This window comes from Pleurodeles waltl, chromosome 1_1, assembly GCF_031143425.1.
Source record: "Pleurodeles waltl isolate 20211129_DDA chromosome 1_1, aPleWal1.hap1.20221129, whole genome shotgun sequence".
In the NCBI taxonomy this organism is placed as follows: domain Eukaryota; kingdom Metazoa; phylum Chordata; class Amphibia; order Caudata; family Salamandridae; genus Pleurodeles; species Pleurodeles waltl.
Window position 1 is genome coordinate 435,912,606 of NC_090436.1, and position 13,625 is coordinate 435,926,230.

Here is a 13,625-nt window from a genome sequence, read left to right on the forward strand (position 1 = left end):
AAGACTCCAATAGAAGTCTCCTAAAAAGGGGAATCAATGTTAGCATAAAGCTACGCTCACTAAGGGCAAGGGAATGCGGAGAGGTCTGCACCTCTCCAAGTCCAAAGCAATCTGCTGCAACTCTAACAATGAATTCTAACTGAAGTGGAAAATTCCAGGAGCATCCATATCTTTAAACACATCACAGAAAACCCAATTATTTCTCTTTGTCACTGGAAGCATCTGCAAAATGTGTTGATTTTCCCATCCCACAGAGCTTGAACGACCAAGTTAACCTTGAGCACCTTTGTTCCTGACATGTGATGAATAGGAGGCTTCTTCTATTTTTTTTACATTGATTTCTCTTCTCAGCCCACTCTATCTCTAATACACAATACTCCGTTCTCTAAGTAAGAAATCACAAACACGCACCTGCAAAAGAAGAACATGCAGAACACAAAAAAATACATCTTGTTTTAAAATGAAGGCCTAGATTAGCTAACTTAAGTTAATCATTGTCAATGTGCACTTCTGGTACACAATTATAGGTGCATGCATAATGTCAGGATAAATGCAAAGCGTGAAGAAATGAATTCATGATTACATATGCAATGTGCTTTCAATAAATGCAATATCGAAATACAAGTGTCACTGTGAACGAGAACAACAAATCTTCATGTTAAAGTTAAACATTAGAGCACACACGTATATAATCTCTCGTTTCTACAGTGAATACATCTCCAATAATACATTTTGATGCTTCACTTTACATTAATAATGGTAAGGCAGACAGAGTATACAATGTCGGTTACACATTTGTATTGCTGCTGTAATTTAAGGAGGTGAAGCCAAAAATTACGCTACTTCAGAGGTGAAATGCATGTGTAACTTCTCAGCACTTTTTATTCCAGTGACATGGTTCCATCAAGTCACTTAACAGTTGGCTTTCATCACTTATTTACTAAGGTTATTCAATTTTGTGCCATTACCAGTTTATAGGTAAATATAACTAAGTGTAATATCATAAAATTCAGCCTGGAGTTCACTATGAAATCTTGGAGGCTTAATGGTCATTGACTGAAATTTGCAAGAATTTTCATGTCTGGAAGCATTATTTGATGGTCACCTTACCGGAGATCAATGAGAAGGTTTAAGGAGAGGGCCACAAAGTTTACCATGGGTGGGCTAAGTCTTGGTTCTTGGATACTATTTTGTTGTTCCCGTTGGTCAAGGCATATGTTACTAAAATTATTCCCCAAACTGTTTATGGTACCAGTATGCTGAGGCCAACTTTTTACTCTCATTTGGATAGTATTGGAGGTTGACTGTAGTGAACATCACTTTGCTTTAGCCTGTGCTGGTGTAGGCATCAGGCTAGAACTAACATCATGCTTATTGTGAGGAAGCAGGCTTTTTGCAGATTCACCCCCACCTTTTGCCCTCATTTGGACTAATAACCACTAGTTTAACAACCCTGAAATGCCCTGAGCCCTGCTAATCAGAACTAAGCATGGCTCATGTTTAATTGGCTTATACCCAAATGACATACGTTAACGTTCTTGTAAGTCCCTTGTATTTGGTATCAGGGGTACCTAAGGCCTGTAAGTTAAAGTGTCTCTTGTGGACTGCAGTACTAGTTGTGCCACTATGAGTGTGACAAAGCAGAGACATGACTTCCAGCCTGCCACTGCTGACTGACAGAGCAGTTGTAAACTGCTAACTCGACGTTGCCATTTGAAGCAGTGGCAAACCCCATACCTTCCTTTTTAATATATATGTCACACTTAAAGCAGGCCTAATGAGTCCTAAGGCAGGGTGCAGTATATTAAAGCGTAGAACATGTCTTTTACATGTTCTGACAGTTAAAAACCATGAATTGTCTTTTTTACCATGAAAAAGGCCAGTAGCCCCATTGGCAAGTACAGGGTTACAAACTGGCAACTCAGCTATGCTATCTTCTGAATGTGACTACTAAATTTGGTACCTCTGGGTATAAACAGAATTGTTACATTAAACCCAACTTGATTTTCCAAGTCGAATTTAATGTAACATTTGAGCAAATGGAACTTTTAGAGATTTACCCCTCTATTTCCAAAGTTTTCCAGTGGCCATTTGCAGATGCTGGCCACAAGACATCCTCCTGCTCTCCTGGAGAGAAGCTTGAACGACACCCAGGAAAGGGAACAATAGATGCCTGCTGTGGGAAGAGGTGTTTCATCTCCCTGGCAGGAAGCCACGTAGGGTGTGAGCCCAAAAGGCGAGCTTCATAGGTAAAGACACCTGTGAAGGGTAAATGGTTGACATACATGAGAGGGGCTCTTCTTTTGTTCTGATAGACAGCTTGGCATCTGGGACAGATAGGGAAAAACACCTGAGGGTGTGTAGCCCTCAGGTAGCAACACCTCTAGGGTGGGCTACCAAACTCTACAGGCTGAGAGAGAGGGTTCTGCCATCTTGAGAGTGGGCAGAACATACCATTCTGGGACAGCTAGATGCAACACTTCACAGGACGTTGTCATGAGTCGGGAGGAATCCAAGTAGCCCATTGGCTAGTGACCACTGCATCACCTGAGGAAACTTTCTGGGCATAAAAGAGGCACCCCTGGCACCCATATTTCAGCTCTCATTTGTCATGGAGAAAAGGAATGAAGAAGGACTGGCCTTGGACACCAGGGCCACAAAGCTGAGGAAGCCTGCGTTGACGAGTTGGTTGCCAAAACCCTCACCAAAGTGCAGCCTGGGAGATCGAGTCCCAATGCTCCAAAGTTAAAACTGACCCAGAAGACTCATCGGAATGCAGTTTGGTCCAGAGAGCAAGCTATCACGAGAAGAAGAGAAGCACTGGTATCGTCATAGCCAGAGGCCACTAGTCCAGTGGTGACTGGTTCAGTGCTGGACTTCATCTGGACTTCAAGGAACGTTAAAGTTGCCCTACTGTGTTCATGGACTGAGGTATGGCCCCCAGAATGACGCCCGTCAACTGAAGCATCTACATCTCGGAGGCCTTGCATCAGGACCATTTCATTGAAGTTAATGTCAAGTTGCCATTAACACTGGAACTTTAATGAAGACTGCTGTCTTGCGGAGTTTGTTGTCCTGTTGGACCTTGTTGCCTCCATTACCTTCTCCCTGCCGGAGTTGGTTCCCCAAAGTAATTTGAAGTGACCACATTTAACTTTGATGGCAGTTTTCTTCAAACAATCTTTGTGTCAAAGTTGTGGCGCTTACCAGTGCTTGCTCTCGGTTAAGTGAAAAGCTGTTATTAATTGTTTCTTTCAAATAGTTATATCTCTGGAACCCTCTGGTGGATCTTGTTCATTTTGGTCTCTATAAATCCATACAAGTACAGTCTATTGGTGTCAGATTTCTTGAGTCCCGTTACTTTCTTATTCAATTGTTTTGTTGCTGTTTAAATGCTTTACACTTGTTCCTTTGTTTAAGCCTGACTACTCAAAGCCACAGCTAACCACTGTGGAGCTACGGATTGACAAACGAGCCTGACAGCACCCAAGACAGGTTTATGAGTGTATTACAAGGTGAGGTCTCACAACCACATGATATAATACACCACATTTCCTCACATTCATCTAATGAGGCTGATGTATGAGATTATGCACTCTCAGCCTGATTCTATATTTAGCTTGCATTATAACGATTACCATAATTTAGAAATCCTTTTGCATACAATGGAATGGATTGTTTGGCTATGATTATGTAATGTACTGGTGTACTGGTGTACGTCACAATCTCTAACTATAGCTTTAAACAATTAGTGAAAAGAAAACCTGCAAATGGCCAAATTACAGATAGGATGTACTTGAAAAGTAAGCCGTTGTATGCCATGTATGTGATGATTGACCTTTGGTGCATAGTCATCAGTTGCACAGGGAACTGACTGCATTCTGAATCACATCAATGTCACCTACGTAACCAGGTTACATAAACTGATGAGCACCTGCTATTATAGTGTCCTTTGATGCTATAGGATTGAGTTAGATACATTAGCCCATTATTGATGTTGACAAAAGAGTAATTTTCTGGAATAAAATGTGTCCTAACTTAATCTTATTACATGTGTGTTTAGATTCAATATGTTTTAAGGTCATTATACGTCCAATTTTTATTATATTAAACTGCTTAAAGATTTTGATGAAACATATTTAAACTGGAAATTAAATGCCTCTTAGATTTATCCTCATTTGAAACAATAGTAAAACATTCAACTCAAGTAACCATTTTTCTGCCTCGGTTTGCCCGATCTTTCCTTGAGGCAAATGTACAAAGCTTCTGTTGCTTCACCTATAGACCTTTCTATCATATCATTTTCATGCATGCTTTTTAATATGTATCTCTCTAGTTTTATCTCCATGACTTATCCCCGTTCAACTGACCATCATGCAATACAAGCTCAGGCGCTAACAAGTTAATGTATATTTAACTCATTCTCACATGGTCTTTATCATATTATTTAATTTAATTTTGTTTTCATTTACAGCTACACCCCCTGATACTGAGCATTGGTCAGAAGTTGTGCAAAATCTGCATGGGCAGCTGACCCGAGCATACGTGAACTCTTCTTTTAGTAAAATATCATCCTTTGGAGATTCTACATCTCTTGCGATTGATTTGACATCACTCTTTGGCGATCAGGTTATTGTCACTAAAGACACCAACTATCAGCGGGTCAAGATGCTCACCTTCCCAGAGGTCCTCTCAGAGCTGGAATCCATCACTATGATTGAAGGTGAACCTGGCAGCGGGAAGACCGCTCTGCTAAGGAAGATAGCAATCCTGTGGGCCTCCGGAGACTGTCCCATGTTAAACCGGTTCAGGCTTGTGTTCTACCTCTCCCTGAGCTCCACAAGTAGAGGGCAATGTCTGTCTGACATGATCAGTAAAGAGCTGCTGAAGTCCACAGGAGCACTGACAGAAGCCAGCCTGAAGGAAATTATCCAGCGCCTAAAGAACCAGGTCTTGTTTCTTTTTGATGATTATGGAGAGAGAGAATCAATACCAGAAATTATAGAAGAAATAGTTCATAAAAATCACATAAACAAAGTATGTGTTTTTCTCGCAGCTCGCAGCAGTTGCAGTGGCAGTGTGAGGAAGAATGCAAATACAGTGCTAAACTTCTTGAAGTTTCCTTTATACAGTACAGTATATCTGCTAAAAAATCTATTTTCACACAATTTAAAACTGGTGTGCGCATTTAGTCATGAATTAGTAGCATCTACAACCTTGCAAGCAGCTTTTAACACTCCTCTTTCTGTAGTTGCACACTGTGCTTCATGGGTGCAATACCCAGAAACTAAAATATTCAGAGAATCCAACATATTTAAATCATACTTGATGTACACTACATTCAAATTTCCTGCAGAAAGAAAAAAGGCAAAAGGTGTGATTGCCTTATGTGGCGAGCTAGCTCTAGAAGGTGTTTTTAAGTCCTGCTTTGATTTCAGTGATGAGGACCTCGCTGAGGCTGGTGTCAGTGGTGACGATGCCCTCAGGTTTGGTCTGTTAAATAAATTCACTGCCCAAAGGCTTCGTCCCATCTACAGGTTCTGTAACCCTTCATTTCAAGAGTTTTTGGCTGCGTTCAGAATGTGCGAACTCCTGGAATCAGAGGAGCAAGGTGTCTTGGACAAAGGATTTCATTACCTACGGCAGATAGACACATTTCAGAAAATAGTGGGACGCTATCACTTTTTTTTGACTTATGCTACTTGTATTCCTTCTAGGGCAACCCATACAATTCTATCACATCTAATAAACTTAATGGATGACAAGGCAGCCTTGGAGACATCGGCAGGGGATCTAGAACATTTGCAGCATCATCCTGAGCTAGCAGACATGGAACAAATTCTGACTATGGTTATGAGCCAAAATTTTGCCCCAGCATTGCGTCAAATCTATTTATTAGATCAGTTGCTCTACTTTGCCCTGAATGCATCTGAATCACACACTGATGACTCAAGTGTCACCACCACCATACTAGAATTCCTCAAAGAAAAAACACTATCATTTAATCTGAGCTCTCCTTTTGAACATTCCAAGTCCACACTTAGATTCATAGAAAAACATCCAGAAAGCCTAACGTTGCTTAGCAGAATAGAACTTATTTTAAATGATTTTATCAGAACGCCAGTGCTGGATATCTGTGCTGTGAAAGAATGTTTTCCTAAACTGGAACCCCAGACTATTGGGTCAGATTACTCCATGGGATTTGATCTTGCTAATGAAGTGTTACAGAGCCTCAAAAGTCTAACCGAGCAGACAAATCGGATTAGTCAATTTCTCAAAAACGAGGTTGTAATCAAAGACTCCTTTGTCAGACCCTTTCTCTCTGCTCAGGGCTATCAAGTAAAGCTCATGAAAATTGAAGTAGGCCGTCAGAAGCCATTTTCAGAAGGAGACTGTAGGAATCTCGAAGTCTTGCTCCGGGCTGCACGGCACATAGAGCTCCACCTGTGTGAGGCCAGTGGATTTGTAGAAAGTATCAAACCATCGATTGAACACTTCCGGGATTCCTTCATCAAATGCTACATCCAGAATTCTCAATTAAACAATGAGGAGCAGAATGCCATCCTCTCGATGACGTCAATGGAATCTCTTGTTATTCACAGCAAGCAGGATGCACATATCCCAGGTACTCCATTTATGCGCTTATTTCATTCATTTAATGTCAGATGTAATTGCGCTTCTCACTCAACAAATGAAGTTTCCGTAGTTAAGGGAAGAGTGAAGACATTAAAGGTAGAGGCAAATCCTTGCATATATACATATTGCATATGAAACGTGCAGCTGAAGAGTGGTTAAGTAAATCGTGCAAACTCTCAAAAGCACAAGTAAAGGAAAATGTTCTTCCTTGGCTCCCTCAAATAACTTCTTGTGACTTAACAGAGTGTTACAGATGGCATCATAAATTACATTATTTGTGATTCCTTTAGGTGGAGAAGCAAGAGGGCAAGCGTGAACCTGACCCAAACAAATAAAAGTTTGTGATAATCTGTTAATGCTGGCCAACAGAAGGTAATCTGCCTTAGTTGGGTTGCTTTTAAGATAGGTGCAGGGCATCCAGTTCTGAAGGAGCGACATATTTTGAGTTATTGGCTGTGGTGAGTAGTGGAGATTTGGTGTATCGTTGGAGTATTGATGTATCTTGATGCTGTTGTCAGTAAGAAGGGCTCCAAGGGGTTTCATCTAGAGACTGAAGATGACAGAGACAGGATTGAGCCCTGGGGCAGTTTTCAGGAGGCAGATAGTTTCCAGAAGCTTTGGATTTCCTTTTTAATGAATTGCTGTAGTTGTTTGAGGTAGGAAATGAACCACTGCCAGACTACACCAGAGAACCGCATGCATGTTTGCAGAACGTTGAGTAGCACTTGTGGTATTTTGCATCAAAGGTGGACGAAAGGTCAAGTTAGATTAATTGACTCAGTCATTACTATAGGTGATCAGGAAGGCAGCCAGGTCTGTATTGGGTTATTCTTGTAATAGAATGAAAAGTGTTTACATTCTAGAAAAGTGTGCAGTGGAAAATAAAGCACAAGGTAACAAATACTCTAGTGTGCTGCTGCTACGTCCAAGCAAAGAAATTGAAAATAATTTCAAATTGATTTGTGCCTTTTTGTGGAGCTAGATAAAATATTCCTTTGAAGTCTGTTTCCCTTTCTCAGCAAAAGAAGTAAAATGCAGTTGGATCAAAGCCCTGCCTAATATTCCACTTACGAAACCGAAGAAGCAGAGACATTTTAAAGTCTAATAGTTTAGCATGCCTCAATTTAAGAAACAAAATATGTTAAAAATAACACGACAATTTGTAAATAGAAAAATTCTCTAAAGGTAAAATATTTGGATTTTGTCCTAACAAATCAATTACTGCAAAGTCCAGAATGTCCTCCATCGCTTCTTTTTCGGATAACATCTACCTTCACGCTCTGCCTCAAACCTTTGAAAGGTTAAGAATGTTTGTCATCTTCATCACTTAGACTGCCACCATGGCTCAAGGCAACCTACTGAACAGGGATAAGTTCCACGTGACCTTATTGTCCAATCTTTCAAAAGCATAGTTAACTCTTTAGTCATTGGTAAACTAGTATACTGAAACAGCTTCTTCTTGGGCTCCCCGATTACTCTTCCATGTCCTTCAAAAAATCCTAAATCCTGCAACATGTACCCTCTATCACTATTGAGGTCTAACTCCATCTCCACCCATGAGCATTTGATATTTTTGCCCAAGGTATTGATCGTGCATGCCCCTTTATTCATTTCTCATTCTAATTTACAGATTCGTGCAGAACTTAACCAGCCCTCTGACAATTTGCTTATCCCCCTTCCTACCCCCCATGCCAGGTCATCCTGCTCCTTCTCCTTATTGCCCAGATGTCTAACCACCCTGACTCAAATGCTTTTCCTTCCTTTCTTATCTCCCATCAAATTGAAAACTTCTGGCATAAGGGTAAACCCCCTGAAGGCCGCACCACCTTTGCCAACATCACTTGGGCAAAGTACTTTCTGGCAATTACTACATATTTCATGTATTGTTAGCACTGTATCACTGCAACCTCCTGCCTGCATTCTGTATGATGTGGACCGGGCACTAGAATATATTACATGTGTTACTTTAGATGTAACCTCAGTTCAGCATTTCTGTTTAGTGTTTACTGAATAAACAAATAAAATGAACAATATCACCAATGGAAATTTGAGCACTTAACCATTACACACGTTTTTCTATATATAAGGCCTATTGTTTAGAAAGTAATGATTATTACCTCGCGTGCTAACTGCTTGGTCCCTGTAATAACAATTGGATAGTGACAATAAAAATGACATGTAATCCTACATTATGAATAATCGTAATTTTTCGAACGCTTTAGGGTGGATTGGATTAAAAATGCTGCTGCGTGATGGTAAAACTTAAAATAGTAGCTTATCATGTATTTTATTTTTAGGCACAAAAGGCAGGTACTCTTAGATCAGAAAAACTGCAACATGAACGGGAATGTCTTCAATATCCGACCTGGATGGATTTTATAGTAGTACACAAGGACCATATTAATCATGATACCATTACAAATGAAAAGAGACCCATTCCCAGTGACATGCATCTTTTAGACTTAACCATGCCCTCTCATAGATGTCCTGCTTCCACTGATCATGTCTTTTCTGGCGTATTCCACCTCTTGGGCACACACCAGGACGTGCCCTCGGTCTAAACCTTTTCTACTTTATATCCCACTCCAGGGAAGCCGTCCTTTTAGCGATTATGTGCCCTTCTACGAGACTACCATTTCGGGAGAATGGCATGCTGTGCCACTTAAGTAATGGAAATATATGCCAAACCCTTCTATCATTTTGGAGTTAAATGGACAGCTTCAGCTTTAAAATTAGCAGGAATGCTGCCTGATGTGAGCATCCACCACATGCATATCTCCTCTTCACCATCCTGTTGTGCTTTGATTCACAACGTAGATGGTAAACTAGTGACTGATACTTTTCATAAGACTACTGATAGAAACGGTCTACTTAGATATGACAGCCATCATCCGAAGGCTCTACGCGACAACCTTCCCTTTGGCCAATTCCTGAGACTACGTAGGAATTGCTCCTCTGTACAGTCATTTGAAACTCAGGCTAGTGAGTTGAAAGACAAAGTCCTACGTCGATGTTATCCCACCAAGATTATCAATACATCCTATAAAAGAGCTAGAAACAACCATAGAGATGCCCTCTTAGAACCATCCAGACAAGATGTACAAACACGACTTACCTGTGTATCTACATACACTCCCCTTTCTAATACTGTCAAAAGACTTATCAATAAAAGGTGGCATATTCTATTGAGCGGGGGATCACAGGTTGCGAGACCCCTCTTTGCATTCAAGAGATCTTCAAATATTAGGGACTTAATTATTCACACACGACCGCAAAGACAGGAGGTTTCTCCAGAGCAGTCCACACTATGGAATCTTCCACCAGTCTCTGGACATTACCCATGCGGCTCTTGCAACGTGTGCCCATTGACCAAACGAATAGACAGTCTTCAGTTGAAACCTTTTGGAGACTGGCGTTTGACTAAACACACCAACTGTAACACACGGCACTGCATATACTTGATCACATGCCCGTGTGACTTACAGTACGTAGGAATGACAACGAGACCAGTAAAGTTAAGAATTAATGAACACCGTAGCAACATCAGATGCGCACGGATTACGACCAAATTGAGTTCACATTTCTTAGAAGCAAGACATGGCCCCAATGATTTGTGGTGGACTGTCCTACAAGTACCTAGATACAATGAGAATGACCCCAAATATTTGTTCAGGATTGAACAGCGGTGGATTTTCCGACTCAAAACAGCTAGGGAGGGTCTCAATGACGATATTCCTTGGTGGACTCTATCTCCTTGACCCCCTTTTCTTGATTGTCCTATGGAGATAATCATTATGTCCGAGACCATAGATTTTATGGTGGACTGACACACCATTCTCTATGACACTGGGGCTACTGTCTCATTATATTTTATTTTTTAGATATCATTACACACAGTAGTAGGCTTTTTTTCCCCCCCCACAACATATCCTTGACTATTCGGATTGACCCACACATGATAGTGATCATACATCTTTGTATTTACCATGAAAATGCTCCGTTCCAAGATGGCCGCCGCCACCACTAGCCTTCGCGTTAGTCCTTTGTCGGTTTTTCCGGCATCGAACATGACGCGACACACTTAGGGCTAATTGTGCGAATTAACCGCACCCGATTTAAACGCGCCCGGAGCACCCGATCCCTGTCATTCAGGGACGCGTCCCGGGGTAGGCGAACAGCCGTGAAACACCAGGGTCAAGTAAGTGACTTACAGACACGCCGTTTGCGTGTGTACAGCCCGCATTAATATTAAGGTGGTGAGCTAACAAGCGGTTAGCGCTCGTAGAGGCTTTTTTTGATAATGCTTGTCTCTGATATTTTTTACTTGCTATTAGTTTGAACCAGGTCTGACTATTTATTAGTAACCTTTAGTACCCACTTTTGAATATGCATGGTGGGTTACATACCCACATGTCTTTACACTGGGATGTTTCCTCTACTTTCTCTAGAGATAGAGAAACGAGTGTGTATGATATTGACAGACCTGACAGTGTGGTTATAGAGAATATTATGAGACCATGTATCAATACATAGTTAGAGAGATATGAATATCCCAGACATGGAATTCTCTCACTTTGAATTTTTTGAACGTGTTAAATTCTGTGCTGTTATGACTTCAAGCATCCATAAATGTTTCAGTCATACTTGATTTCACTTTTATAATTTTTATTTAGTGAACTCACCGTGTTTACAGGGTTTACGCGTCCCTATGATGCCTTATCCTCACATGGGATGGTAAGCCGTCAATGTTACTTTTACAATTGTCTCCACGTGTTTCTCCTTTGGGACCTGATACCTATCACATTTACACCATTTTGACACCAATGTATGTCTATTGACTGCACTCTGTTTTACATATGTGTTTTATTCTTTACACAGGGCGACTTTCTATTAGACTGACTGTGACGAATGGTCCATAGATTGTAAGTGACCTCCCAGCATTTATGGTCTTTACCTATATTTTTTGGTTTATTTTGCCCTTTTTTCGATATATGAAGGAGAAGTTACAAGTAAATGGTCCTGATGAAGCGCCAGTGGATCAATCCTTGACCGAATAGGCGCGAAACATGTCGACCCAGCGGTAGGAGTGAGACTCTTCCTTCCTTCCCTTCCTATAGGAGTATAGGTGACATCATTCCCTGTCTACTCCTATTAGTTTTTTAATCTTGGCCTGACCCTCATTATAAACATGAAATTTAGCTATTGGGTGCTCATAGGCAATTTTATTTTCCTCTCTCCTTTTCTCCTCTGTCAGCATATTCTACGGATTTGAGCTGATCTGTTAAACCACCTTCCGGTTGAAGAGCCACGACCTTTGTGTGGTGGCCCGTCCGACATTGCAGTGCCGGTCTGGCGAGGAGTTAGCCCGATGATGATGCCCAGCATCCTTTTGTGATGCTTGAGGGCACTCCTACATTATTGGCTTTACAGTCTTTCTTTCTCGCCCTCTTTTCTCTTTCTTGGAACAGTGTACACAATTACTATTAGTTCGCGTATAGGGAGACAGTACACTGGACCAGTCTAATCTCCCAGTCCTCCTTGTTAAGTTAGTATATTGAGCAGCGGTGCGCTGCAGGACTTTTTCCTGACCATGGATAATTTCCAAGGCCTCAGCTTTGACGATGATGTCGTCTCAGCTATTTTACAGACACCCTCTATTCTCTCCAGTGATGGTTCAGCTCCCTCTGGGAGCCTCAAAGAAGAGTGGGACAAACTATCCTCTCTGAAAAGAGAATTGATTAAGACAGTCATGCATGGGACAATCATGACCGAATACTTGAGAGCCAATATCGCTCCCAACGGCCTATTGGTATCCAATGTGCCCAGGATCTTCCTACAAGATTTAGCCTTTAGGAAAGACTGGGCACAGATTGCATGGAAATGCACCCGTGACTGGCTAGTGTTGATTATTAACACATCAAAACGGCTAGCCGAGTCTATAGTCATTCAGATCAACTGTGTAGAAGCGTCCATAAAAGCAACAGTGACGATAGCAGCATTTAAGAGTCGTCTCTTGGAGATTAACACGGAACTCAATGAAACCAAAGAGTTCCTGACACAACAAAAAATCTCTAAGTTACAAAAAGACATCAATAGATTCGAACGAGAGACAGTTTTTCCATATATTAAGGAAGACTTCGAGATCGACACCCAATCACGATCCTCAGACGAATCCACGACTGTGAATAGGAAAACCCGGATTTATAGTAGTAGCTCCTCCTCTGACGGTTGGAGCACTGACGAGAATACACCGCAGTGCAAGGATTACTGGAAAAGTAGACTTAAGACTCAAGAGTTTTTGTTGCGGATGAAGCAGCAGCTCCAACACTGCTCATTAGAAGATAATTCTGAAGTACTAGATATTTGGATAGATCATGTTCTTGTCCCAACGCATCTGGTGAATCTGTAGAACAGAGTGCTATGATAAATTAAACTCCTTCAGGATGTTCAAACTGGCAATCCTGGTACAAGGTAAAGGGGTCCTCCTCAAATTAACCCAGTATACAGGTGACATTACATCCATTTTGGAAAAATTGATTGTGGCCACTTGAACCTAAAAAAAAATAATGGGTGTATCAATTTATTGAGTGCTACAGCGGCCTTTTGGTTACCTGGAATGTTGTTTGAGAACTAGGGTGAAAGGTACTAAGCATTTTAACATTCCTAAAAGCTCCCATTTGCTGATTGTGACTGTTAAAATGTATGTTAACGTACTCATCCCATTTTGGGAGTTGGAAACATTTTTCAGACTTGTAAAGTGGGATATGAAATAGATACTGATTCAGTTTCTGGAAAAGGCATGTTGTAGGAGTCCCTTCTAAATAGTGAATTAATATCATATGTATTCGTGTTTTGCAACTGAAATCCAGTTGCAAAACATTGAAAATTTACTGACACAATAGAAGAGGTTGTAGTGCATTCACAAAAGGGAAGGTAAACACTTAGGACCCTGTCTCCTTTGTAAATGTAAAAAACGTTTGTTACAGAGT

At 41.0% G+C, this 13,625-nt stretch overlaps 1 protein-coding gene across 1 annotated transcript in view; it reads left to right on the top strand.

Moving 5' to 3' along the window:
• LOC138284946 (baculoviral IAP repeat-containing protein 1-like) overlaps nucleotides 1–13,625 on the top strand; it is a 579,119-nt gene that overhangs the window by 300,366 nt on the left and 265,128 nt on the right. The window contains exon 11 of the mRNA XM_069224297.1: nucleotides 4,475–6,625. Within this exon, the coding sequence (XP_069080398.1) occupies nucleotides 4,475–6,625 (2,151 nt within the window). The remainder of the gene's footprint in view (nucleotides 1–4,474; nucleotides 6,626–13,625) is intronic.